At 52.9% G+C, this 23729-nt stretch overlaps 1 protein-coding gene across 1 annotated transcript in view; it reads left to right on the top strand.

Moving 5' to 3' along the window:
• TNFRSF8 (TNF receptor superfamily member 8) overlaps nucleotides 1–13986 on the top strand; it is a 31937-nt gene extending 17951 nt beyond the window's left edge. The window contains exons 10-12 of the mRNA XM_060142819.1: nucleotides 5421–5446; nucleotides 8336–8525; nucleotides 12176–13986. Of these exons, the coding sequence (XP_059998802.1) occupies nucleotides 5421–5446; nucleotides 8336–8525; nucleotides 12176–12420 (461 nt within the window). The 3' untranslated portion in view covers nucleotides 12421–13986. The remainder of the gene's footprint in view (nucleotides 1–5420; nucleotides 5447–8335; nucleotides 8526–12175) is intronic.
• The last annotated feature ends 9743 nt before the right edge of the window (nucleotides 13987–23729 follow it).

Genomic DNA, 23729 nt, shown 5'->3' with positions numbered 1-23729 from the left:
TTTGGATTTGATGAGTTTCACAAGCAGGTGCTTGCGTTCCCTTCGCAAGGGGGGTTTTTGTGTTTTGACAATTTCAAGCCTTTTTCCGTGAGCTGTCAGGCTCAGTGTCTCACTGAAACCCGCGTTTGCTTTCTTGACATTTTCTAGTATTAGAGTTTCCATTGCTGTCAGTTTATTTTTTTTCTTCAAACCTCCGTGATAGCAGTTTTGTCTCACATACACACACACACACACACACACACACACACACACACACACACACACACACACACAAAAGACAGAGAGAGAGCAAGAAAGACAGAAAGCACCTTCCCTTAAGAAACCAGACCTACCAGGAACCAAGCCTGGGGCTCAGTGGTGGCCACTCTGTTTGGGGCCGTTTCTGGCCCGCTGGCTTCCGGTGGGCCCCTGGGGGTCTGGTTCCCAGGCCCGAGAGGGAAGGAGGTGCCGCAGGGGGCAGGATGCGTATGGACTGAGCGGGGTGGATGCAGTGGGGGCTGGAAGGGCGCAGGAGCCTTTATTCACTCGCCTGCTCCTTCATGTCTCCGTGGGGCACTTCCTATTGGCCCTGTGCTGGGTACGGAAACTGCCCTCCCGAGCTTTCAGGCCAGCTTCAGTTGCTCAAATGACTAAAGACGAGCGAGATGGAAATGGTTGCCCCAGCCCTCCCGGTCCCGGAGCTCCAGGGCTGGGGGAGCCCCTGGTGCGGTAAGCCGTGCGTCGGCAATCTGGGCAGATGCCCCTTTGATGCTCACCCCCATCTCTGAATGGATTTGACTTGGTGACAGGCACACACGTGTTCTCATTTTACTCCTCCTTGTGAGGCGCCCACTGTTATCCCCATTTCACAGATGAGAAAGCTGAGGCACAGGAAGATGAAGGAGCTTGTTTAAGGCCACTTGATTAATGAGCAGTACGAGCAACCAGGATTTTGTCGGTGGTGGTGGTGAGATTTTTGCATAAAGTGTCTCACCCTTGGCACTGTTGACATCTGCATGGGATCATTCTTTGCCAAGCGAGTTGTCCTGTGCGTTACAGGATGTCAGGCAGTTCCCTGGTCTCATACTAGTAGCTCCTCCCATCTGTGACAGCCAAAAATGTCTCCAGGTATGGCCAAATTTCCCCTGGAGGGGAATGTCACTCCTGGCTGAGAAACACTGATTGAAATTCTTTTAACCCTTCATTTTAAAGGACACTATAGTCATCACTTTATCTGTTACTTCAGGCAGGTTTAAGTTGGAAAAAGTTTTTGTTTGTTTTGAAACAATTTCAAACGTACAGAAAAGTCTCAAGGACAGTGCAGAGAACTTATTTTTTTTGAACCATTTGAGAGTAACTTACTGACATAATGCCGTATCATCCCTGAATACCTGAGTGTGTATTTCACACAACTGTAGTCAAACCATCAAAATCAGAGAATTCACTTTGATGCACCACCACCAACTAATTCTCAGACCCCACTCAAGTTTCTTCATTGATCCAAATAATGTCGTATCGAACAAAAGAATGCAGTTCAGAGTCTCGTACTGCATTTGACGATCGGGTCTCGTGTCCCCTCCAGTCTGTATTTCCCTCCCGGTCATGACCTTGCCACTTTGGAAGATTCCACCAGTGATTCTGTGGCTGGCCCTCACCTGGGGTTTGCCTGACGTTTCCTCACGCTTGGACTCAGGTGGTGCGTCTCTGGTGGGAGGATCCCAGGAGTGGGTCTCCACCCCGCCAGATTTCCCTTTGTCCCTTCCCCGCCGTGTTCACCGTGAGCCCTTGATTAGGGTGGTGTCTGCCAGGCTTCTCCACCATGAAGTCCTCTTTCCTCTGCGGTTATTGCTAAGTACTCTGAGGCTCTATGAGTAACTGGTGCCTCATCAACTTTGCTCCATTTCTGTAAGTATATCTGTCTGGACTCATGGATTCCTCTCTTACTGTACTGCCATCATTACGTAACTTGATGCTCACATTTTCCCAGGTTAGGCCAGTGGGGGCCCCTTCAAGCTGGCTGTTGCGTCCTTTTGTCCCCATCCTTCTGTGTTTGGAGCACTTGTTTTTTCTTTCTTTCTTTCTCTTTCTTTCTTTCTTTCCTTCCTCCCTCCCTCCCTCCCTCCCTTTCTTTCTTCCTTCCTTCCTTTCTTTCTTTCTTCCTTCCTTCCTTCCTTCTTCTTTTTTCCTTTTTTGGCCGAGATGGGAGAGTTGTGGGATCTTAGTTCCCCAACCAGGGGTTGAACCCTGGCCCTCAGCATTGAGAGGGCCGCGTCCTAACCACTGGACCGCCAGGGAATTCACTGGAGCACTGCTTTATTCTACGATATTCCCAGCTTAGCTTGTAATTCCCTGCCCTGTCCTGGATTTGAATCTAGGGGTGCTTGTTGCCAAACGCCTTCCCTGGGTCTGTTCTGCTTTCCACAGAAGCTGGGACCCCAGGCCAGAGAGGGGATGGGACTGAAAAGGAAGAGTGATAGGAATGGAAGGGATGGATAACTTGGGTGTCAGAACCCACGTGCTTGGCTTGAGCAGCCCTCAGAGAAGCCCTGGGAAACCAGGCACTTCCCCCCGAGGGAGGAGGGGCCCACCGACGTCCAGTGCGTGTGTCCCTGGACTTGTGTCCTGGGATGCTGGACATATTTTATGAGAAAATTGTTCTTATTCCAAAGAGCAAGGATACCAATAAGTGAAGACAGTGGACTGAAGCAACATTTTAGGGGAAAAGCACTTATGAAATCTGACCTCTGTACTTGGCACGATTTGCTCTAGGTCTTTATCAAAGTACACATGAGGGTTGTAACACGCCTGTAGGCCGATGTTGGTGCCCTCCGGATTCTGCCTTTTCACCTCGATGTTATTTTATGCTTGTTTCCGAGAGTCAGTATCGAATGCTGGTTTTCTTTTCGGTGTGATGGAGTTGCCAAGCCACTGGAGTATCCTGGGGTCCCTATGTGCTAGGCGGCATCCCGGTCACCTTCTCTTTTAAACGTTTTAATTAAAAAATTCTAAATGGACTTCAGTTTTTAGAGAAGTTTTAGACTTACAGAAAACTTGAGAAGTTAGTACAGAGAGTTTCCGTATAGCCCACACCCAGTTTCCTCTATTATGAGCATCTTACATTAGTACGGTAAGTTTGTCGCAACAAACGAACCAATACTGATACATTACTATTGTATTAACTAAAGTTCATACTCTGTTCAGATCTACTTAGTTTTGCCTAATGTCCTTTCATTGCTCCAGGATCCCACCCAGTACACCACATTACATTTAGTCATCATGTCTTAGGCCCGTCTGGCCTGTGACAGTTTCTGGCTTTCCTTGTTTTTTCTGACCTTGGCAGTTTTGAGGAGTTAAGGTGCATCCTACAACTTGCTTGTCGGTTAAGTTGTAGGATGGCTCTCTGCTTAGAGTTTGTCTAGTGTCTTTCTCCTGATTAGATTGGAGTTGTGGGTTTGGGAGAGGAAGACCGTATGGGTTCAGTGTTATTTTCATCACAACATATCAAGGGTTTTGCTCTCAACGTGATTAATCCCTGGGCACCTTCAGTTTTGAGATCTCATTTAACCTTCATAAAAACCCTCCAAAGTTGGCATGACCTGTCCCCTTTTCCAAATGAGAGAACTAAAGGCTGGGAAAGGTGAAAGATGTCGTGCTGGGGTTTCACTGCTAGGAAGGCCTGCGACGAAGGACTGCTAAGCTGCGTTATTGTTTGGCACCTGTCTTGTTTTCCACTTTTTGGTTTTTAGAAACTGCACCGCTGTGCACAGGCTGGTCGCTTTCCTTCGGGTTATTTCCTGAGGGTGTGTCCCTGAAGAGGGATTACTGGGTCAAAGTGTGTGAAGTTTTCATTGCCCAATGGCTTTCGAGAAAGAGGAAACCAGTTCACAGGCATCAGCAGCTGTGTTCCTGTTTACCCACGTCCTCTCCAAGACTGCATTTTATCATCTTAATTTCTTTTGTCTTGTTACTTTGTCACACCCTTTCTTCCCCCCAAGACTTGCTGCGAATGACAGTTGGCTGTTTGCAAAAGTCAAAATCACTCTCAAAGGACGAAGATTTGGCTTCACTGACATCCTTTAAAAGAATGTGCCTCAGGCCAGACAGTGTTTCTCAAAGTGCTGGCTCCGCCGATGGACAGTGGCTGCCTCGTGGGAGGGGCCACGGCCTCTCAAGGTGACCACTCTGCTGGCAACAGCAGTTACCAGATTTGTTAAATCGAGAGTCAAGAATTGTGTCATTTTACACATGTGCTTCTTTTGACCATTATTCTGATCCATTTCCCCTTTAGACACTTTACCTGCTGATGGTCATTTAAAAGGGACATGGAAGAGTGTCCTCCGGACTGACCTGGTGTCCACACAGCAGGTTCAAACTGCCCGTCTTGTATTTTCGTGGTCAGTCGGCCTCCAGTGAGGGTTTCTGCTAGGATTCGGGGATGCTCATTCCCTAGAGGGGCTGAGGTCAGATGGTCTTCCGGAGGTGACTTAGCTGGCATGCTGGCCTCTTCACGAGGTTTCTCTGGTTAGGTGTGCACACCGAATAGCAACAAAAGCCAAGTCTCTGTAGGTGATTTCTTCGGGAGTCGTAAGAGGCCGTGTGCCCCCAGAGGACGGTCAGCTCCTAGGGGTCGACTCGCCCTGGCTTAGACAGACGCCTGGTACCATCTCCAGCTTTCCCACCTGGCTACTGGGCCGTGATTAAATGTCAGCATCTACTTGACCATGACCCGGAGCCCAGTTTAATACGAGAGGAAAGTTGGAGAGGAGGGTGGGGTTTGGGATGAGAAGAAAAAGGTTGTGCCCTAAGGATCATTGCATACTGAGCCCACCAGAGGGTGGGATGACCGCTGAGACCGGTCACGTGGGCTATTTCAGGCCCACGTGATAGAAAACCGAACTCACGCTGGCCTGAGCCAAAAGGGCTCCGGGGTCCACTGGCTTTAGGCATGTCCGATGCAGGTCTAAGAAAAGGTCCTCAGGATCTGTCACCTGCTCTCTCTCGCCTAGGGGTCCTCCGTGTGAGTTTCACATGGTGCTCCGGGCCGTTCTGGCCTCTCCAGCCCCTGGAGACCGGTGGTAACAGCAGCCACAGACCAACTTCTGACCCAGCAGAAGCGTCTTCGGCTCCAGCCGGGGTGCGCGCTTGTCCTGAACCAGTCCTGTGCGTGTGTGGGAGTGGGAGGGCTGTGCAGGGGTCCGGTGTGCTGAGGGGCTTGGTGGCTGGAAGAGAGGTGACTCCCCCGTTCTCTGGCTGCCGCTGGGAAGTGACCCCTGTGCCCTGGGCCTGAACCCCGTCCACTGCTCTCCAGGTCTGACCGAGGCACCAGCTGCCGCCCTGGGGGCAATGGAGGGCGCATTTGCCCACAGGTCGGGGGGGAGGTGCAGGGCCAGGCAGCTGCCAGACCCTCCTTGGTGAATTCACTGCTCTTTTGTTCTTTGCAGATTCCAGGCCCGGGAGGAACCTGACAGTAAGTAGCCCCTCCCTTGCCTCCACCCCAGCTTTGTGCCCCTAACTCTGACTCCTTCCCTAGCAGATCTGCTGGTTCTGAGAGCAGCTGCGTGGAGCCCAGCCCTCCCAGGGCCCAGGTGCAGGTTCCCCTGCAAGTTCAGGCCGGGTCTGCCCCACGCAGGGAGCGCTGAGCACAGCGGGGCCTGAGCCAGGCCCTGGCGGAGGATGCAGAGCCCCACCCCAGACAGCAGCCTTGGTTCCTGGCTCATCCTGCCGGGGACTTCCAGAAGGGCCTGCCAGACAGTGGGTTTGGTTTTGGCCATGTGGGTGCCAGGTGTGGTGAGAGGGAAGGCTGTGTTCATTCCCCCCTTTCTCCATCACTCCTCTGTGAGTCTCGTCCTCAAAGCTGGGATGTCGAATCAGCAGCACGAACTTCTGAAACTTGAGCTTTTCTCATACGGAGCACTTACGGTGCACCAGGCACCTGGCTTCGTGCTTTCTTGAAGTTATTCTGGGTAGTCCTTACAAAACACAGAGGTTGGTACTGTTGTCCCACTGTATGGAAGAGGAAACGGGGGCCCAGACAGGAAAGGTGCTTCCACGGTTGGAAAATAGATCAGCTAGGATTTACGGCCTGGTTTGTGTGACTCCGAAGCTGGTGCTCTGAACTGTTACCCTGAGCTGCCTCCTAGCAAGAGCATTTTCACCTGCCTTTTATGAAGCGCTCGCCGTGTGCAGGCGCTGGGCTGGGGGCTTCGCACATGTTACTGCTGGTCCTGCAACCACCCAAGATGCGGCGCATACACCAGGCCCTCATTGGGCTTGTCCTGGCGCCCTGCTCTGTGCCCAGCCTCCCAGGGGCAGCACGGGGACCAGTGCCGGGGGGGAGCAGGGGCACTGCCCCCGCAGCTGAGGGGGGAGCAGGACAAAGCACACCATATGGGCTGGGTCTCAGGTGTGTATGGTTCGCCCGCTTTTCTTCTTTTCCACTTATCAGTTCTCTGTTACTTTCTTTTTTTTTTTTTTTTTTTTTTTTTGCGGTACGCGGGCCTCTCACTGTTGTGGCCTCTCCCGTTGCGGAGCACAGGCTCCGGATGCGCAGGCTCAGCGGCCATGGCTCACGGGCCCGGCCGCTCCGCGGCATGTGGGATCCTCCCGGACCGGGGCACGAGCCCCTGTCCCCTGCATCAGCAGGCGGACTCTCAATCACTGCGCCACCAGGGAAGCCCTGTTACTTTCTTTTAACTCAAATTTTCGTACATGAGAATGGTTTCCATCCTTTATCTTTAAACATAATAGATGGAACCACAATACAAGTTCAGGTTCAAATCATGGGAGATCACATTCAGACATGCTTGGGTCAGACAGGTTGCTGTTATGAGGCCAAGAAATTTCATGAAAAGGTATTTAACGATTTGTAAGATAATCAAATACCTTTTGGCCACGTGGGCCAAAGCATTAATAGTAACATGTTCAAGAATGCCGTCTTTTGGACTTCAAATTATTTTAAAAGAATATTCAGGGGACTTCCCTGGTGGCGCAGTGGTTAAGAATCCACCTGCTAATGCAGGGGACACGGTTTTGAGCCCTGGTCCAGGAAGATCCCACATGCCACGGAGCAACTAAGCCCGTGCGCCACAACTACTGAGCCTGCGCTCTAGAGCCTGCAAGCCACAACTACTGAGCCCTCGTGCCACAACTACTGAAGCCTGTGTGCCTAGAGCCCGTGCTCCGCAACGAGAGAAGCCACCACAATGAGAAGCCCACGCACTTCAACAAAGAGTAGCCCCCACTCACTGCAACTAGAGAAAGCCCGCATGCAGCAACAAAGACCCAGTGCGGCCAAAAATAAAATGAATAAATAAATTAAAAAAAAAAGAATACTCAGGATTATGTAGCTATACTTTCTGCCTTACTCAAACTCATTCCCTTTTGAAGGCTGAAGGTAAATGGTATTTACATTAGAACATTTTACAAGAGCACTTCTCCTTGGCACTTAGAGAAAAGTGAAAAACGAAACCGACATTTTCCTGCGATGTAACTGTTTTTAGAATACATTAGTGTGATCATAAAAGGCTGCTGTCCCAGGAGCAGGGGAATTGGGGTGGGCCTGGAGCTGATACTTGTAGACTTGGGCTAACGTGCATGGATTCCAAAGCGAGATACTGGGTGGGGTTCAAGCACTGGCCGGACACTTACCAACTAACCCTGAGCAAGCTACTTGACTTGTCTTTTTTTTTTAGATGTTGGGGGTAGGAGTTTATTAATTTTTATTTATTTTTGCTGCGTTGGGTCTTCGCTTCTGTGTGAGGGCTTTCTCTAGTTGTGACAAGCAGGGGCCACTCTTCATCGTGGTGCACGGGCCTCTCACTATCGCGGGCCTTCTTGTTGCGGAGCACAGGCTCCAGACGTGCAGGCTCAGTAGTTGTGGCTCACGGGCCCAGTTGCTCCGCGGCATGTGGGATCTTCCCAGACCAGGGCCCAAACCTGTGTCCCCTGCATTAGCAGGCAGATTTTCAACCACTGCACCACCAGAGAAGCCCCTACTTGACTCTTCTGTGCCTCAGTTTCCTGATCTGTAAAATATCTGCTAATATTAGCCACCTTGTAGAGTGGTTGTTAAGGATTAACACATGTCAAGGGCCACGCACCTGGTAAGCATTGTATGCAATGCTGACAGTATCATTATTTAGTACAAGTTAAAAACAACGTGACTTCACAGGGTCCCACACTCAGGTACGTCAGGCTATCAAGGCTGAGAAGCCCAGGGTAGTGCATGACGGCTTTAAAGCAGAGAGGGAGACTCACTGGGGTCTATGGAGATGAAGAAACAGGGGTTCCCCAGCTCAGAGACTGGGGGAGGTTGGGGCATCCTGCATCAGCACCATTTCCTCTGTGCCCACTGCAGCTGATCGGGAGGGTATCGGTGGCAGAGCCGGGCCTTGAGGAGCAGGGGTTAACGAGCCCCCCAGCTGTGGAGACCTGCCCCAACCTGGAGAGCCTGCAGCTGCTGGAGGCCAGCCCAGCCAGCAGCCCCTCCACCTCCATGGACCTTCCTGAGCCCCGAGGGACCGCGGAGCACACCAACAACAGGATTGGTGAGTCGGCCTGTTTGGGGGGTCCTGGGGTGCTCAGGGGCAGGAGAGATGGGCCCTGAGCCCCCAGCGGGGACTAGAGACCCTGAGGACGGAAGGCCCAGCAAGGAAGAGGCAGGGGTTCCTCCCCCGGCCCTCATGAGTAGGAGACAATTTCTGCGGAGTTAAGCCCTTCTCAGGGGGCGTGGGGCAGCTGCCGCCACCTCTTCATCCCAGTGTACATTTCTGTAAGGTAGGGCTAGCAGGACTTCTGCCTTCACGGAGCCCATCGTGAAAATCCGTGAAATGATGTGCATGAAGTCGTCCTGGGGGGTGGGGCTCCCCCTGCCTGGTGCCTGCTCTGATTAGAGGGAAGGTAACCGCCAGCCCAGCCCCCAACGAAGGGCCCCTGAGGGGGATGGAGGGAGACATCAGGGAAGTAAGAGCTGCCGCTTGGCTGACGCATTTGGGCATGGCACGCTCGTCACCTCTTGTCACACAGCCTTCCGAGGATGGGGTCTTTCCCTCCTTTTTCCAATTGGGGAAACAGCGGTTCAGGGGAGAGAAGTGATTTTCCCAGTCACACAGCTACCAAGCGGCAGCATGGCTGCAGGCTCCGAAACCCCCCGGTCTGTCCGCATCAGTACCCTGCAGTGGAACCCGGAGGCCAGCGCGCCCCGAACTGCAGCCACCCTCCAGCCAGGGCGAAACTTCCGGTCCCGAAGTCCTCCTTGCCTCTCTCCCCCTCCTCTCCACCCTGCTACAACCAGAACGTTTCTACCAAAATGGTTACCTGCCCATATTACACCCCTGCCTGAAGCCCTCCAGGGGGTCCCTGGTACCTGCAGGGTGAATTCCAGGCTTCTTATTCCGGCATTTAAGCTGCCTCCTCCCCACCAGGCTTGCCAGCCTCCCCACCCCACAGGTCTGCTCCTTCCTCCCACTCAATGTCAGTTTCCTAATCACCAGAGCCCTTTCTCACTTCTGAGCTCCGAGGGCGGCTGCTTTCTCACCTGAAACAGCCAACTCCACCTCCTTGAATCTAGTTAATTCTTGATGTCCTGAGGACCCTGTTTATTTGCCTCCTCCTCCAGGAAGCCCTCCCTGCCCTCTCCACTCTCCCGTCTAGGAGATGCCCCTGTGCTGTGTGGCCCCAGAGCCCAGGCCTCCCCTCCTAGTGTCCTAAGCACCCAGCAGTGTGTGTTTGCAGCCTCCTTCCCCACCCCCACCCCCATCCACTTGGCTGTTAGCTCCCCGGGGGCAGGGCCTTAATTGGCTCCATCTCTGTCTTTGGAGGGTTAACCATCACTGAGGTAATTCCAAAGAGGCATTTGTGATCGTCCTACACATTTGTGTGGCAGGGATTGGTGGATAGAACGCTTTAGGGCAGAACCCTAAACAGCACCAAACTGAAACTTTTGGAATTGTAGCTTTCAGCAAGTTTTACTGGAAAAGAATGTATTTTGGGAAATACCACTGAAAGCGTCTCCTGCAAATTTCCTAAGAAGTCCTAATTTGAACATTTGAGTCAAAGCTGAGTGCAGTGCCTGGAACCACAGGGCTGGGGCTCTGGGAGTGTTTGCGGGGGAAGGGGGAGGGAGGCACCAGGCTCCCAGGTGGGCTGGGGCTTGGGCAGCCTGGCCTGTAAGCCTGGCTGGTAAGCAGGTTGGAGATTCTCTTGGGACATTCAAGAGATGGTGAGCCCTTTGTTCTCCTGACACCTCCCTAGAGGAGTACCCCCTTGTACAGTTCCCAAGGGGACCAAACTCTGGTTGCGCTTTACCCCTCTACCCCTGGGCACCGGGCAGGGGGAGCCCCTTCCCCTCATCTTCATCCCCCTCCCCGTCCAGGACAACTTCCTTGGGTTCTGGAGCCCTGGGTGGGGCAGGAAGTCCAAGCAACTTCTGGAAGACCCTCTTTTCCCAACTTGGGAGTGGGCAGCCCTGTGATGGGGGATAGAGCCAGAGGAATCAGGACCCGAGGAATGTGAGGGGATCACAGCCTGGCCCCCAGCTTTGGCTGCTTCTCCCTGGACAAACTCACCCCTCTTCTTCCACACCCCTACTCCTCTATGTCTGTCTGTCTGTCTGTCTCATCTCCTCTAGCGCTGTGCGGCCTCCTCTGTGTTCTCTCTCACCTCCTGGGGTCCCCTGTCCCTCACCATCACTGGCTCCCATCTTTTGCCAGCCCTTTTGGTCAGGTTCCCAGGGCAAAGGACCTGCAGGTCCTGATGGAGGGTATGTGGCTTGAGGCCACGCTCTCTCTTTTGGGGTGTAGGGGGGGCTCCCAGCCCATAGCTTGTTTCACGCTTGTAGCCTTCCCTCTAGTTCTCACTGCTATTTTGAACACTTCTCTCTATCCTGGAAGTATCAAAGACCGAAACAGAAGAACTGGCATTATGCGATGGGGTTGAGCATGTGGGGGCCCCCAGAATCTCTGGGGGGTTCCTGAATCGGAGGGGTGTAACTGGGTTCCTCAGAGAGGCAGGGATCCCGAGCTCCCTGCCCCACCCTAGCACTCAAGTTCCCTCTTGAGCTTCCCCATTCGGACTCCAGGGAGAGTTCCAGGGCTGAGCGGCTGGGAGCTCGTACCCTGCCCTGGGCTCAAGGCCATCAGAAGCTGGGCTGCTGGTGTTTGGAGTTAGCTGACCTGGGTGAAGGCCAGGCTCCCCACGTCCCAGCTTCTTGGGCACCTTACTTAGCTCCCCTGAGACTCCAAAGCCCTAGTAGCAGGTGGTCAGCAGACCGCGGGGGATCATGCCTCTAAGAGGCTGGGCTGCTTTTTCATCCACGCGAGCCACACGAGCAGCCCTATGTGCTGGGCAGGCACGTGGCCATAAGCGATAAACGTCAAGCTGTACCAGCCCCTGCAAAGCTGTCCAGGTCATAGGCTGTTGGTGATTATTAACAGGGTTGAGGTTTCTGCAGGGTGTGACCATCTGTCTGGGTTTGCCCAGACTGAAGAGGTTCCTGGGATGTGGAACTTTCAATACTAAAACCAGTAGGAGCATCCCAGGCAAACCAGGACACGTTGCTGTCCCCTTGCCACCACCACCCACCCCCCACCCCAGGTTTCTGCTTTAGGCACGTGGATATGAACTGAAAGGGCAGCTGGGCAGGGTGGAGTTTCTTTGGGGATTTCTACTAACTACCTGGTGACCTTGGGCAGGTCATTTAACATCTCTGGGCTCCAGATTCTTTATCTGTAAATGGGGATCACGATAGACTATCTACCTTGTGGAAGTGACGTGAGGATTCGGGAGCTAATGTGTGAAAAGCATCTGGAACGGCATCCAGCTAAACTCTGCGAGTGTTCACTGGTGCTATTGGTGTCCATGTCATTCTCCAATTTCTCCCCATGGCTTCCTTTCTCTCCTAACCCCGTTGTCTTCTCTTCTACCCCATCTTGGCAGAAATGTCGAGAAAATCACAAGCACTTCCTATACGTGGGCCAGTCCTTAACCCCTCAGCACACAGTTCCTAGCTGTTTTATCTCCTTTGAGCCTCAGGATACCTGTGAAGTCGGCGGGGCCTACTGTGTATCAGAGAGGCTGTGCCATCTGCCTGAGGCCACACAGCAGAAGTGGCAGAGCTGCGACTGGGACCCTCCTCTGCCTCCTTGCTTCCACCCAGCTGGAGCTCTTGTCTCATCTCCCCCACCCTTTTGCCTTGCAGAGAACATCTACATCATGAAGGCCGACACCGTGATTGTGGGGACCGTGAAGGCCAAGGTGCCTGAGGGCCAGGGCCCGGTGGGGCCGGCAGGGTCCGAGTTCGAGGAGGATCTGGAGGTGGACCATGCCCCCCACTACCCAGAGCAGGAGACGGAACCACTGGCGGGCAGCTGTGGGGACGTCATGTTCTCGGTGGAGGAGGAAGGGAAGGAGGACCCCTTGCCCATGACCGCCTCTGGGAAATGAGGCCTGGCCTGGGCTGGGGCTGAGAGGGCAGCTGGGTGCCTCTGGGAGGCCACGGTGACCCTGGTGGCACCAAGCTGGTAGCACCCACCTGGTGGCAGAGGCCCATCTGGCCTGAGGTGAGGTTCCAGCATCCAGCGGTAGACCCAGCCTATCAACGCAGGAGGCTCTGCTCGTCTGTACCTGCCTCCCCACCCAGCTGCCCCCCAACCCAGACCCTGGGGAGCCCGGGCCTGTGCGGCAGAGACGACCAAGGGGCTAGATCTGAACAGCGCTATGTGTTGGGGCAACAGGCAGCCAGCAGGGCCTGGGCGCCCTGCATTCTGCTGCTGCCAGCCCTCCCCTGCTCTGTAGCCCCCACGGTGGGCCCAGGGCCCAGCACACATCACTGTTCCCGCAGCAGGAGGCATCTCGGGACCCAGAGACCCGCAGATTCTTTGCAGCCGTGGTGCCCCTGCCTGGCCGGAGACCCGCCCACCCAGCTGCTGCCTGGAGAAGGGCCTGCTCTGCTTCGCCCAGGGGGGCTCCCTCCCTGCGTGGACAAGGGGGACTGTGGACCCTTCTTGGGTCCTTACCCGCTCTGTGGGCACCTGTGCTCTGTCCCGGGCCACCAAAGATGCGTCTTCCCCAGATCTGCCACGTGCACAGATCCTGGTGGTACCAGGCCCTGCCTTTGGCTCTAGCCGCTCAGCACCCATGATGGGGGTGTGGGTGTCAGAAGATTACTTGGTTTCACTGACATTCTGCCGGAAAAGAAAGAGCGTTTCAGTTCAGTCTGGACTTTAGGATTTTTACGTTTCACACAAAGGAGTCAAGTGCCCTGACCTGGGGCTTCTTCCTGCTCTCCCCAGGGCTCTCAGACTCATGGCAACAAACAAGTGGTCTTGGGAAGGGAGTGTGGGCAGATGAGGCCCGGGGCACTGAGTCGCAGGCAGCCTGGAGACTGCTGGAATTACCCGTTGGAAGCCGGCCCCGGGAAGGCCGCTGTTTACTCACCAGCCTGCTCGGTCTCTGGAGGAAGTTGAGGCTGGCTCCGGCTTCACCAGGGTAGTTTCTGAAACCGCTCAGATGTTTTGGGGAAAGTTGGAGAGAGGCTGGATGCTGTGAGAGACCGTTTACACCAGAACCTGAAGTTTACGTGGGCCGGACAATGGCCAAAACCCCCCGTGCCCGGACAGTGTGAGGACTCTGCTCCCTCCTGCCACTACCCCCCACCCCCCAAGGGCTCCCTCACCCAATGGCCAAAACTTTGGTCCTTTAAAAATTCATAAGTTCCCTTAAAAACCAATCATAAGGCTCAGGAAATTCTCCCTGAGATTTGAGTACCTCTGAGCAGAAGGGTCCGAGCCATCTCTCTCCCCACAAGACAACGGCTCCCGCTTTACCTCTCTGCCCCAGACACCTAGGTTGCCAGCGTCTGGGGACAGGGAGACCCCTACCTGCTGGGACAGCCCTTCCCACTGCTGGAGGTTCTTCCCTGCGGATGGAGGCAGACCCTGCCCCTGTGGAACTCCCACTCCCTGGTCGGTCCAAGGCCCGGCTTTTGGGGCTACTCAGAATAAAGCACTCTCGTCCTCAGGCTCCCTTGGGTTATTGGCAGGAGGCACCCCTGGTCTCCCCACAGCCTTCTTCCCTCCGGGCTGGGCCCAGCAGCCCCACAGCTGGGGAAAAGGGAGTCACAAAGTAGCAGCGTGAATGCCCCAGCCTTGGGTAGCCCAGAGAGGACCGGGGGTGAATGTGAGTCGTGGGCTTGGAGCCTGAGCTGGGAGGCCCCAGCCTGCCTCCCTGGTGTCAATGAAAACTTAATCCGTCGATCTAAGAAAGAATTGGAAATTTTTAATTTGAGCCAAATTTGAGGCTTATTACCCGGGAAGAGCATCTCAGAAGGCTCTGAGAATGGTTCTACCCATTGGAAGTCAAGACACAGTTTATAGAAGTTTTTTGAGACAGGGCTGTACATTCAATGACGTATTATTGACAGTTTATGTAATCCAGATCTAAGCCCGGCGCAATGGGTCATGTGACCCCTTATAGGATCAGGAAGGAATGCTATCTTTTCAGGAGTTGTCTTGTTGATGCTGGGAGAGTGCTGCTCTTTATGGCTGAGTGGGTATTCCTGCAGATGGGGGAGGTTTGGTCAATGCGTAATGCAGACACACAATGCACAGTGCGGGGAGAGGGGAGGCCAAAGGGCAGAGAAGAATTCTATGTTTAAATTTTTCTTGCCTTGCCATAAAAGATGGATTCTATTTCACAACTGGTCACAACTCAGGGGCAGTCTGGGGCCTGCATTCCACCACAGGCAGCCAGCCTGAAGCCCCGCTTTATGTCTCCCCTGGTGGCTGGAAGGAGACCTCGCCCATCCCACCCCCAGGACTCCAGTCCACACCCAGACCTCACAACCAGCCTGGCCATCGTACCAGCCACTGCCTGTCACATGGTCGATCTGAGAACCAGAGCGAATTTCCCTGCCCAGTGATGACGGACCCCTCCTTAACCTCTGGTCGTTCTGACACCCAGGTGGGCAAACAGACAAGGCCCCTGCTGCCCAGGGTAGCAGTTCCCAGGCTCTAAGGAACCGGCACACCCCTTTTCCTGAACAGTTGTAGTCAGGGAGTGACAGTAAGTAAGTAATAAGCGTCCTGCAGAAACTATTGCATTCAAAGAAACTCTGTTGTTTCCCAAGACAGTCTTGTAGGTTGTAAACTGCACTAGGTTCCTAGAATCTCTAAGGCCAGGGCCAATCCCTAAGACAATACAAGGGCCTGAATCTGCAGCACATCCCTCCAGCCACGAGAGCCTAAAGAAGGTGTCTCTAGCATCCTCTCTGTCCCACGGTCATTGGGACCTGATTTGTTGAGCTGAACAGAAATGAAAATCTGTGCAGAGATGAGAGGCAGCTCTCTGGCCGCAGTTCCTTGTGTGCCTTCTCTCCTCCAGCCCTTCCTTGACCCTCCCTGTCCTCTACCATGTAACAGTGGGGGAAGTGTGGGGTGGGAGGTGTTGGGGCCAGGATGGGTCGGGGGAGGGATTCACAGGTAGGGCCAGAGAAGAACGCTTTAATGCGTCAGTACCCTTGACTGGAAGCCAAAGTGAGAATATCAAAAGCTTCAAGGGCAGCTCCTTGGGCCTTAGGGAGCAGCCGGCCGAGCCCATCCTGGGCTCCTGCACCCCACCCGTCCGGGACCACATAACCAGATCAGTGAACAAGGTCATTCTTGAGTGGGATCGTGCTCTGGGCTACCAGAGGGCCCCACTCGGGACTGTGGCAGAGAGTCTGGAGGGCAGGGCCAACTCTAGCCAGGTGGTCAGGGAGGGCTTCTTGGAGGAGGTGCCCTTTGCACTCTGCATGAGTGACATGATGGGTGGGCGAGGTGGGGGCCCGCAAGCATGCCGAGAAAGCAGGAGGCAGGGGGACCACAAATGCCAAGGCCTTGAGGTGGGGCGCTCCCGGTCCTGAGGTTCAGGAAGCACACCGCCTTGTAGAAGCATAGTGATCAGGGCAGAGAGGAAAGGGAGGTGAGCGGGACTGCCAGCTGGGCCAGATCCTGGAAGGCCTGATGGGCCGTTGTAAGGCACTTAGATTTTATCATAAATATTGTAAGAACATCAGTCTCTTTATATCTATTTTCCTCCTATTAGAACAATAAACATCCTGGTATTATCTCAGCAATGGGCAGGAAAGGCAAACCAGGGGCCGCGAAGGTCGTTTTAACCTAATTCAGAGGGAAGCTGGGCTAAAGAGGCAGCAGTTGCTGGTAGCCAGGAAGCTGTTGGATGTGTTTTCTCAGAAAGGGCAGAGAGCTGAGACTACATTCCTGGTTAACATTGCAGCCCTGGGCCCTCAGCTGATGTTACCACACGGAGTGAGGAGTCTGTCCAGTTTCCCCTTTCTTTGGGTGTCTTCCAGGAGAGTAAAAACCAAACCAAAAGATCCTGGAGGCTGGAGGCGTTTGTGTTTTGGTGTAGGGTGTGGGTCATTTTAGCATCGAGGCCCGCCCTTTCCTCCTTAGCCCTCCAGCACCTGCCTCTGTCCCATTTCATTACCACTGCTTCCGATGTAGGGGGAGGAATGGGCCCATTAGAGTTCAACCTCCAGGCCAATGCAGTTCCCAGTACACGGCCTCAGGTGAAGCTCTCAAGCGCTTTTAACTTCAGTTTCCTAATCTTCAAAATGGACGTAATAATTATCTTCCAAGATGGTTGTGAGGTTCAGCAGTAAGACAGGTAAAGAGCTTGGCCTGGTGCCGGGCATATTTCCTGTTCAGTAAATGATATTCATCATATGTAGCATTTTATGAGCTTTAGAGATTACCCAAGGCTTTCTACATTCTTTACATATTTGGGCTTCATGATAATAACTGAAAGGTAAATAGGTTGAGTATCAGTTCCCCCTTTTATGAATTGAGGCTCAGAGAGGTTAAGCAACCAACCCACTGTCACACAGCCTGGAAGTGCCAGAGCTGGAATTCAACACTTCAACTCTGGCTGCCTCTGTGGTTGGGGCTGTGTCTACATCGCAGTTACCAACTGGCACTACGCCTTCTGGACCAGTTTCCTTTAGGAAGGGCAATTTTATTCCTCTTTTATGGGGAGGCAGGGACAGTTGCAAGAGGCTGGGTAAAACCTTCCTGAGATCAAGTGGCTTTCTGATGCCTCTGACCAGGCAGAAAGGACACAGAGCTGACCTAGTCAGAGCCTTGTTTCTTGAAGCTGCTTTCCTTAACAGTGGTCTGATTCTGAGGTCAGGGTTGACACAAGGCTGGGAGGACAGGCAGGACAGAGAACGTGTGCTGGAGAACCTGTCTCCAGGAAGGGAGACATGTCAAGAGCAAGCCTCCCCATTTTACAGATGGGAAAACTGTGCCCCATAGAGGTACCCGGTCTGCCTAAGGCCCAGCTTGGTGCTCTGCGGTGGAGATAGCTCTAGCCATACGCTGAGACCTGATGCGGGGAATCACTCTTTAGTCCAAGGGAACAGTAAAGATTACTTGCCAATTTTTATTCTTCCTTTCTTTCTTTTTTTTTTTAACTGTTGTTAAAATAAAGGTAATTGTGGGGCTTCCCTGGTGGCGCAGTGGTTGACAGTCCGCCTGCTGATGCAGGGGACACGGGTTCGTGCCCCGGTCCGGGAAGAACCCACGTGCTGTGGAGTGGCTGGGCCCGTGAGCCACAGCCGCTCAGCCTGCGCATCCGGGGCCCTGTGCTCCACAACGGGAGAGGCCACAACAGTGAGAGGCCCGCGTACCGCAAAAAAAAAAAAAAAAATAGTAACTGTGGTAAGAGACTTGGGTTCTTATTATAAGACAGCTTTGCAAGAGCCAGAGTGGCCCCCATAATCAGACAAGAATATTGTAGGAAAAGGGCTTTGCAGCTTCACGGGCCTGTGGCCTGTACAGTCACAGGGCCCCAAGCTTAGAAGGACCCGTGCTTGGTTTAATGCTCTGCTGTTGCTGTCTGAAAAATCGATAATTTTTGAACAAGGGGCCCTGTGTTTTCATTTTTCTCTGGGTCCCCGAGATTCTGTAGCTGATCCTGCATAAGGGGCAGGGAAATTATCTGTTAGCAATTTACTCAGTGCCAAGACACCTTACATACATCACCGCTTAACATCACAGTGACCACATTTCTAGATGAGCTTGCTGGTCCCCGTTTTTCAAAAGTGTTGACCGGCTAGTAACTGACCTTAACTGTCCTGGTTATCTCCTGCTACGTCATGAGCCACTTCAAAACTTAGTGGCTTAAAATCACCAATGGGTGGTTATTTTGCTCACAAGTCTGCACTTTGACCTGGGCTTGGCAGGGGACAGCTCATCTCTGCTCACACAGTACTAGCTGGCACTGGAGAACGCACTTCTGAGACGGCCGCAAGCTGGGGTTGGCTGTGGGTTTCTCTCATGGGCCTCTCCTGGAGCGGCTTGGACTTCCTTACATCATGGTGGCTGGGTTCCTAGAGCAAACAACCCCGTAACAAGTGGAAACTGCCAGGTTCATAAAATCGGAGCCCAGAAAGGGGCATAGCATCACTTTTGCCACACAGAGCCCAGAGTCAAGGGGAGGGGATGGAGCCCCCACCCCTCAATAGGAGTGTCAGGGAATGAGATCTTACTAGGTGCCAGGCACTGTGCCCCACACTGCACATATTGCCTTATTTCTTCCTCCCAGTAATTCGACTCTTATTATTCCCTACGTCACCTCAAGGAAGCTGAATCACCAAATCCAAGTCTGTCTCCGGAGTGTGAGCTCTGGACCACGGGCCTGACCTGTGCCTCCAGGGATCCACGCAATCAGAGTGGGACAGGGCCAGAATCTGTCTGATTCGAGAACATTTAAGGCTTTTGAAATAATCAGCTCCAACGCCCTAGTTTCCCAGATGGGGAAACTGAGGCTGCGAGAGTTCTTGCTGGGCCTCCCCTGAGAAGGGGCGCAGGGTCTGGCACCTTCCAGGGCAGGAAGGGGCCCCCCTGGGGCTGCCCGGTCAGGAAGTCACAGAGAGCTGTGGGCAGATTATGCAACGACAGGCTGTCGCAGGGACACTGTTTTTCACTGAGATGATGCTTCACTCAGGAAATACCCACAGCCTAGGCAGGTGTCAAGGGAGGGCTCCTCGCTTCAGGCGGAAGACCCCCTGTGAACGAACACTGGGGCACTCTCAAGGTGGACCAGGTCCCCTGGGCCAGGCGTGTTTATCAAAAGTTCCCTGAAAGCCACCCTGCGCCCCTGTGAGCTGGGCTCAGACAAAAGAGATGTAGGAGGCTTCATCCCTGCCATCCAGGAAGTCACACACTCGTTAGAGAAATAATAAAGAACTCAATTATTGAGGCTTTGGGGCTATATCATTGAAACCTCACAATGCTCTAGGAAGTGGTGGCTATTATTATCCCTATGTTACAGATGAGGAAACCGAGGCACGGAGTAGTTAAGTCACTTGCCCAAGGGCACACAGCTGCTAAGTGGTGTAACCGGGATACAAACCCAGGCTATCTGGCTAGAGTCTGAGTTTCCAACCATTTGGCCATGCTATTCCATTGTAGCTCAGACTGGAGTCACCAATGTGCTGTGGCCCCAACCCTGAGTCCCAGGCCCTATAGAGCACTGTTTGGGCAAGTACAGGGCTCAGTAAATGTACAGGGCATGGAGTTTGTCCTCTGACTCCTGTCCACCTTTCTTTTCCAAAGCCCAGCTCTGACCAGGCCATTCTCTCACAGAACCTTCGATAATTCCCCAGTGCCTACAGGCCAGAGTCTGCCAGTCTGGCTCTCCCAGGCCTGTCCTGCTGCCTGCATAGCTTCTGTATCTGAAACCCCTCTGAAACCCAACTGTGTTCCTCCCAAGTCACCAGATATGAAGGGCACATCCCCACCGTGAAATCTCTGCTCAGTGACCCAACTCCCAAACCTCTATCTTCAACTTTCTCCTCCTTCTCCAGAAGGCCTTCCAGGACCATCCAGGACCAGGACCTCTGTGTCCTCTAAGTTCCCACAGCACTGACTATGAAGAGGGTTGGAGGCCTAGTTTCAGAAGCCGCACAAAAAAAATTTCTGTATGAAAAGATGAATTTATTCATGCATTCATTCACTCAGCCCCTCATTTAGTCACTCAAGCAACAGATCTGTGTAGGGCACCTACTGCGTGTCAGGAGCTGTGCTGAGGAACACAGTGGGGCTGGGAAGGGAGGGGATACATGGTACTGCTCTCAAGGAGTCAAAGCCCAACTGGGGAGACTGCTCTGAAGTCAGGTGATGGCTGAGGGCATGGTCATTGCTGTGACGGAGGTAAGCGTGGGGCTCTAGTGCCCACCGCATGGCATCTAGCCCAGGTGGTGGGTCTCCACTTCCTCCCCTGTAAATTGGATCTAATAAGCCCCTATGCCAAAGAAAAGCTGCAAAGATTAAACTCATTCGTTAATTTGTCAATAAATATTTATTGAACTCAAACTGCTGCTGGGTGCCGGGGACACAGCCCTGCCCTCATTGAGAGGGACAATAAAAAGTGTATGAGACACCTTAGCCAGTGGTAACTGCTACAAAGACAAAAAGCTCAGTGGGGGTCCTAGGTGTGGGTCAGGTGTGCAGCCAGGGCTTGGGGGTTTCACACAAGTCAGACAAAATCTGGAAGTTTGGAGAAATTTGGGGCATGCAGGGGGAAGTGAGCCGTTGTGATTGGGGTGTCAGAAATGAGGGGTTTTGTGAGGCAGGGGTGGAGGCTGCCCCACCTCTGCATTCGGATCTCTAGATCTCTCGGGGAGAAAGGGGTGAAGTGATGGAGCTGGTTTCAGAGGCAGGAATTATTCTGCAGGAGCTGGGAGGGAGAGTGGAAGGGCTGGGCTGGGAGGTTGGTGGGAAGTTGCAACAACCTTGGGAGAGCTTGGGAACTGCTGTGGAATTGGGACCCCACCGGGGTTTCCTTTGGGTGTCAAGGGGAAGAGGGAGGCTGAGAACTTCGGGAATTTCACAGGGAAAGCTTCCCCTGCACCAGGGGGAGACGCAGGACTCCAACGTGGGCAAGCAGAGTGTATGGCCACCATTAAGTTCTGAGTCTGCATTTACTGAGCACTTACTATGTGCCAGGTGCGGTGGACTCCCAAACTCTGATCATTACAGCATCCCCGCAGGGAACTTAGAATGGGACCTCCCCCCTCCCCCCAACATTCTATAGGTGAGGAAATGGAGGCTCAGGGAGATGAAGTGATTTGTTCAAGGTCAAGGTCACACGGCAGTAAGTGGTCTGAGCTAGGACTTGAGCCCAGGTCTAGAGGGTGGCCAAGTTGATGCCTTCTTGGTGCTTGAAATGCCACCATTCATTCCTGGGAACTAAATGTTCTGGGATCCTCATGTGGGTGCACGGCTGGAGCAGGATCTCCATGAACTGTAGGTGAAGGGGCCGTAGAACTCTGCCTAGAACACAGGAGGTGCTCAGTACTTACACGTGGAGTCTGCAGGTCAGGCAAGACATGCCTGGGACGGGGGGTGTGGGGCTCTGGTTCCCTGGGAGTGACGTCCTGTAGACAGACTTCACCTGGGAGATGAATTAGAGGGGGCCAAGTCACTGCCACCTACTTCAAGAAGCCCCCGGGCTCCTCAGCCAGGGTCCCTCTGTCCTCCTCCAAGTGCTTGGCCTCCACCCGCCGAGTTCCTGCAGCGGTTGTGTCCACAACTGAGTCATCCCTGCCCAGCCCTGCCCGGCTGTGGCTGGTAGACGTGTCTTCGTAAACATCCAAATGAGTGAAGATTGGGAAATTGTAGCACAGGAAAAATTACTTATTTCTTCCTCCTTTTGATTTGGGAAAAGGAAAGCTTGCTGGGGAAATGAGGTAGGTGACTTGGGCACTGCTGACGTGCAGGGTCTCCTGTGCGGCATCTCCCAAAGGGAGGGCTGGGTACTGTGTCAGGAAAATGGGCCCAGAGCCACCTCATGTCCAGCCTGGTGGGGAATGGCTCCCCGGCCCTGTCACCCCTCCTGGCTCCTTGGCCGTTCCTGCTCTGAGCCAAGTTTTCGCTAATGAGAAAAAAATGTTCTTGTTAGTGTCACCTGTAGGCCATCTGGGCTGGTAGGCCCAGGCGGGATGTGCAGATGTGGGGCAGGGTTGATGTGCAAGAGGGATTCGCAACCCCCCCCAGATCTCAGAGCCCCATGCAGCCCCTCCCTCTCAGAGTACAGATGGGGAAACTGAGGTCTGGAGAGGAGAGAGATGTGCCCGAGGTCACATAGGGAATCAGTGGCTGTTAGGACTAGCACCCAGGTTGCTGGTGCTTTAAAACTTAAAACAAAAACTACACACCTTTATAAATAGAGAGGTAACTAATTTGGGGGAAAAAGAAAAACTAATAAAAATAGAAAAAAGTGTAGGGAAAATAACAAGAATTATACATGACCCATCTCCCATTATAAGCACTTCAAACATTTTGGTTTCTTTCCTTCTTCTAAATAATTTTAAAAAATTATCTTCAGTGACTTATTAATAAAATAAAATCTCCCAACTTATGGTTATACTTGTTATGGGTGTTTGTTCATAGCCCGACTCACATTGTTAAAGTCATTTTCATCCTACAGTTACGAATTGTTAGAAATCCATAACTGAGACTGTCAGCATGAACCCCATTGCCATGGAGGCCGCCCTGAGAGGATTTGCTTCTGCTGATCTTGAAGGGAATGCCCAGAGGCCTCCTGCTTTTAGTTCTTGTTCTTTTATTTAACCTACAAGACCTGCTCCTTCTCAGCATCTGTGCTACCTTAGGGAATCACTTTTGCCTACTTCAGATTTTTAATTATTCCCATTATTCTACAGAGTCTGCGATCACCGATCCCGACCGTGGGATTTTAGGGCTCTGGGGAAGTATCTCAGGAGAAAGCCAAGCTAGAGGGGAGAAAACCTTCCCCAGCCCCCTTGAGCTGAAGCAGCAACCCTTGGATCTGTCTTGTAATATAAACTGGGTTTCCATCCTAATGGACATCATTATTGAGTGCTTGCTATGAGCCAGGTACTTTCCACGTATCATAGTGTTTACTCTTCAACACCTGCATTGGTATCAAGATTTAATGCGGAGAGATCATGTGTCCACATCGTGCTGGCTGTGTGGACTTGGATAAACTCCTTAAAATCATCTACACAAAGGACTATTAGGTCCTGCCATTCAGCTCGCCTGGAGTTATTGCAAACATCAAATGGGAGCCCAGGTGTAGAAGCTGGTGAGTTAGGGAGGAGCGCTGACGACTTTAACCCTGCCACACCCGAATGCCCGGGTCGGGGGCGGGGGGAAACTATTAAAAGCCACAGAAGAAGCTCTTCTTCCTTCATTTATTGGTGAAGGGTAATATATACCACGTTGCAGATGAGCTAAATTAATACTGCACTGATGTCAGTTCTCCCCCAAATTTTCTTGTCAATTCAGTGCAATCTCAATTAAAATCTCAGCTGGAGGGCTTTCCTGGTGGCACAGTGGTTGAGAGTCCGCCTGCCAATGCAGGGGACACGGGTTCGTGCCCTGGTCCGGGAAGATCCCACATGCCGCGGAGCGGCTGGGCCTGTGAGCCATGGCCGCTGAGCCTGCGCCTCCGGAGCCTGTGCTCCGCAACGGTAGAGGCCACAACAGTGAGAGGCCCGCGTACCGGGGGGTGGGGGGGTGGAATCTCAGCTGGAATTTGAAGAATTTAACAAGTGTATTCAAAAATGTGTGTGGAAGAATAAAGAACCTATAGAATTAAGTGAATTTCAAAAAGGGGCTAAGGAGATTCACTTTACCAGATACTAAACATTCTACAAAGTTCCACCAATAAAAAATATGTGCAAGTAGCCTAGGAACAAGAATGAA

The sequence above is a fragment of the Lagenorhynchus albirostris genome, chromosome 2 (assembly GCF_949774975.1).
Source record: "Lagenorhynchus albirostris chromosome 2, mLagAlb1.1, whole genome shotgun sequence".
NCBI classification, from domain to species: domain Eukaryota; kingdom Metazoa; phylum Chordata; class Mammalia; order Artiodactyla; family Delphinidae; genus Lagenorhynchus; species Lagenorhynchus albirostris.
The sequence above is the reverse complement of the archived record's forward strand: the minus strand, read 5'-3'. Positions and strand labels throughout refer to the sequence as shown.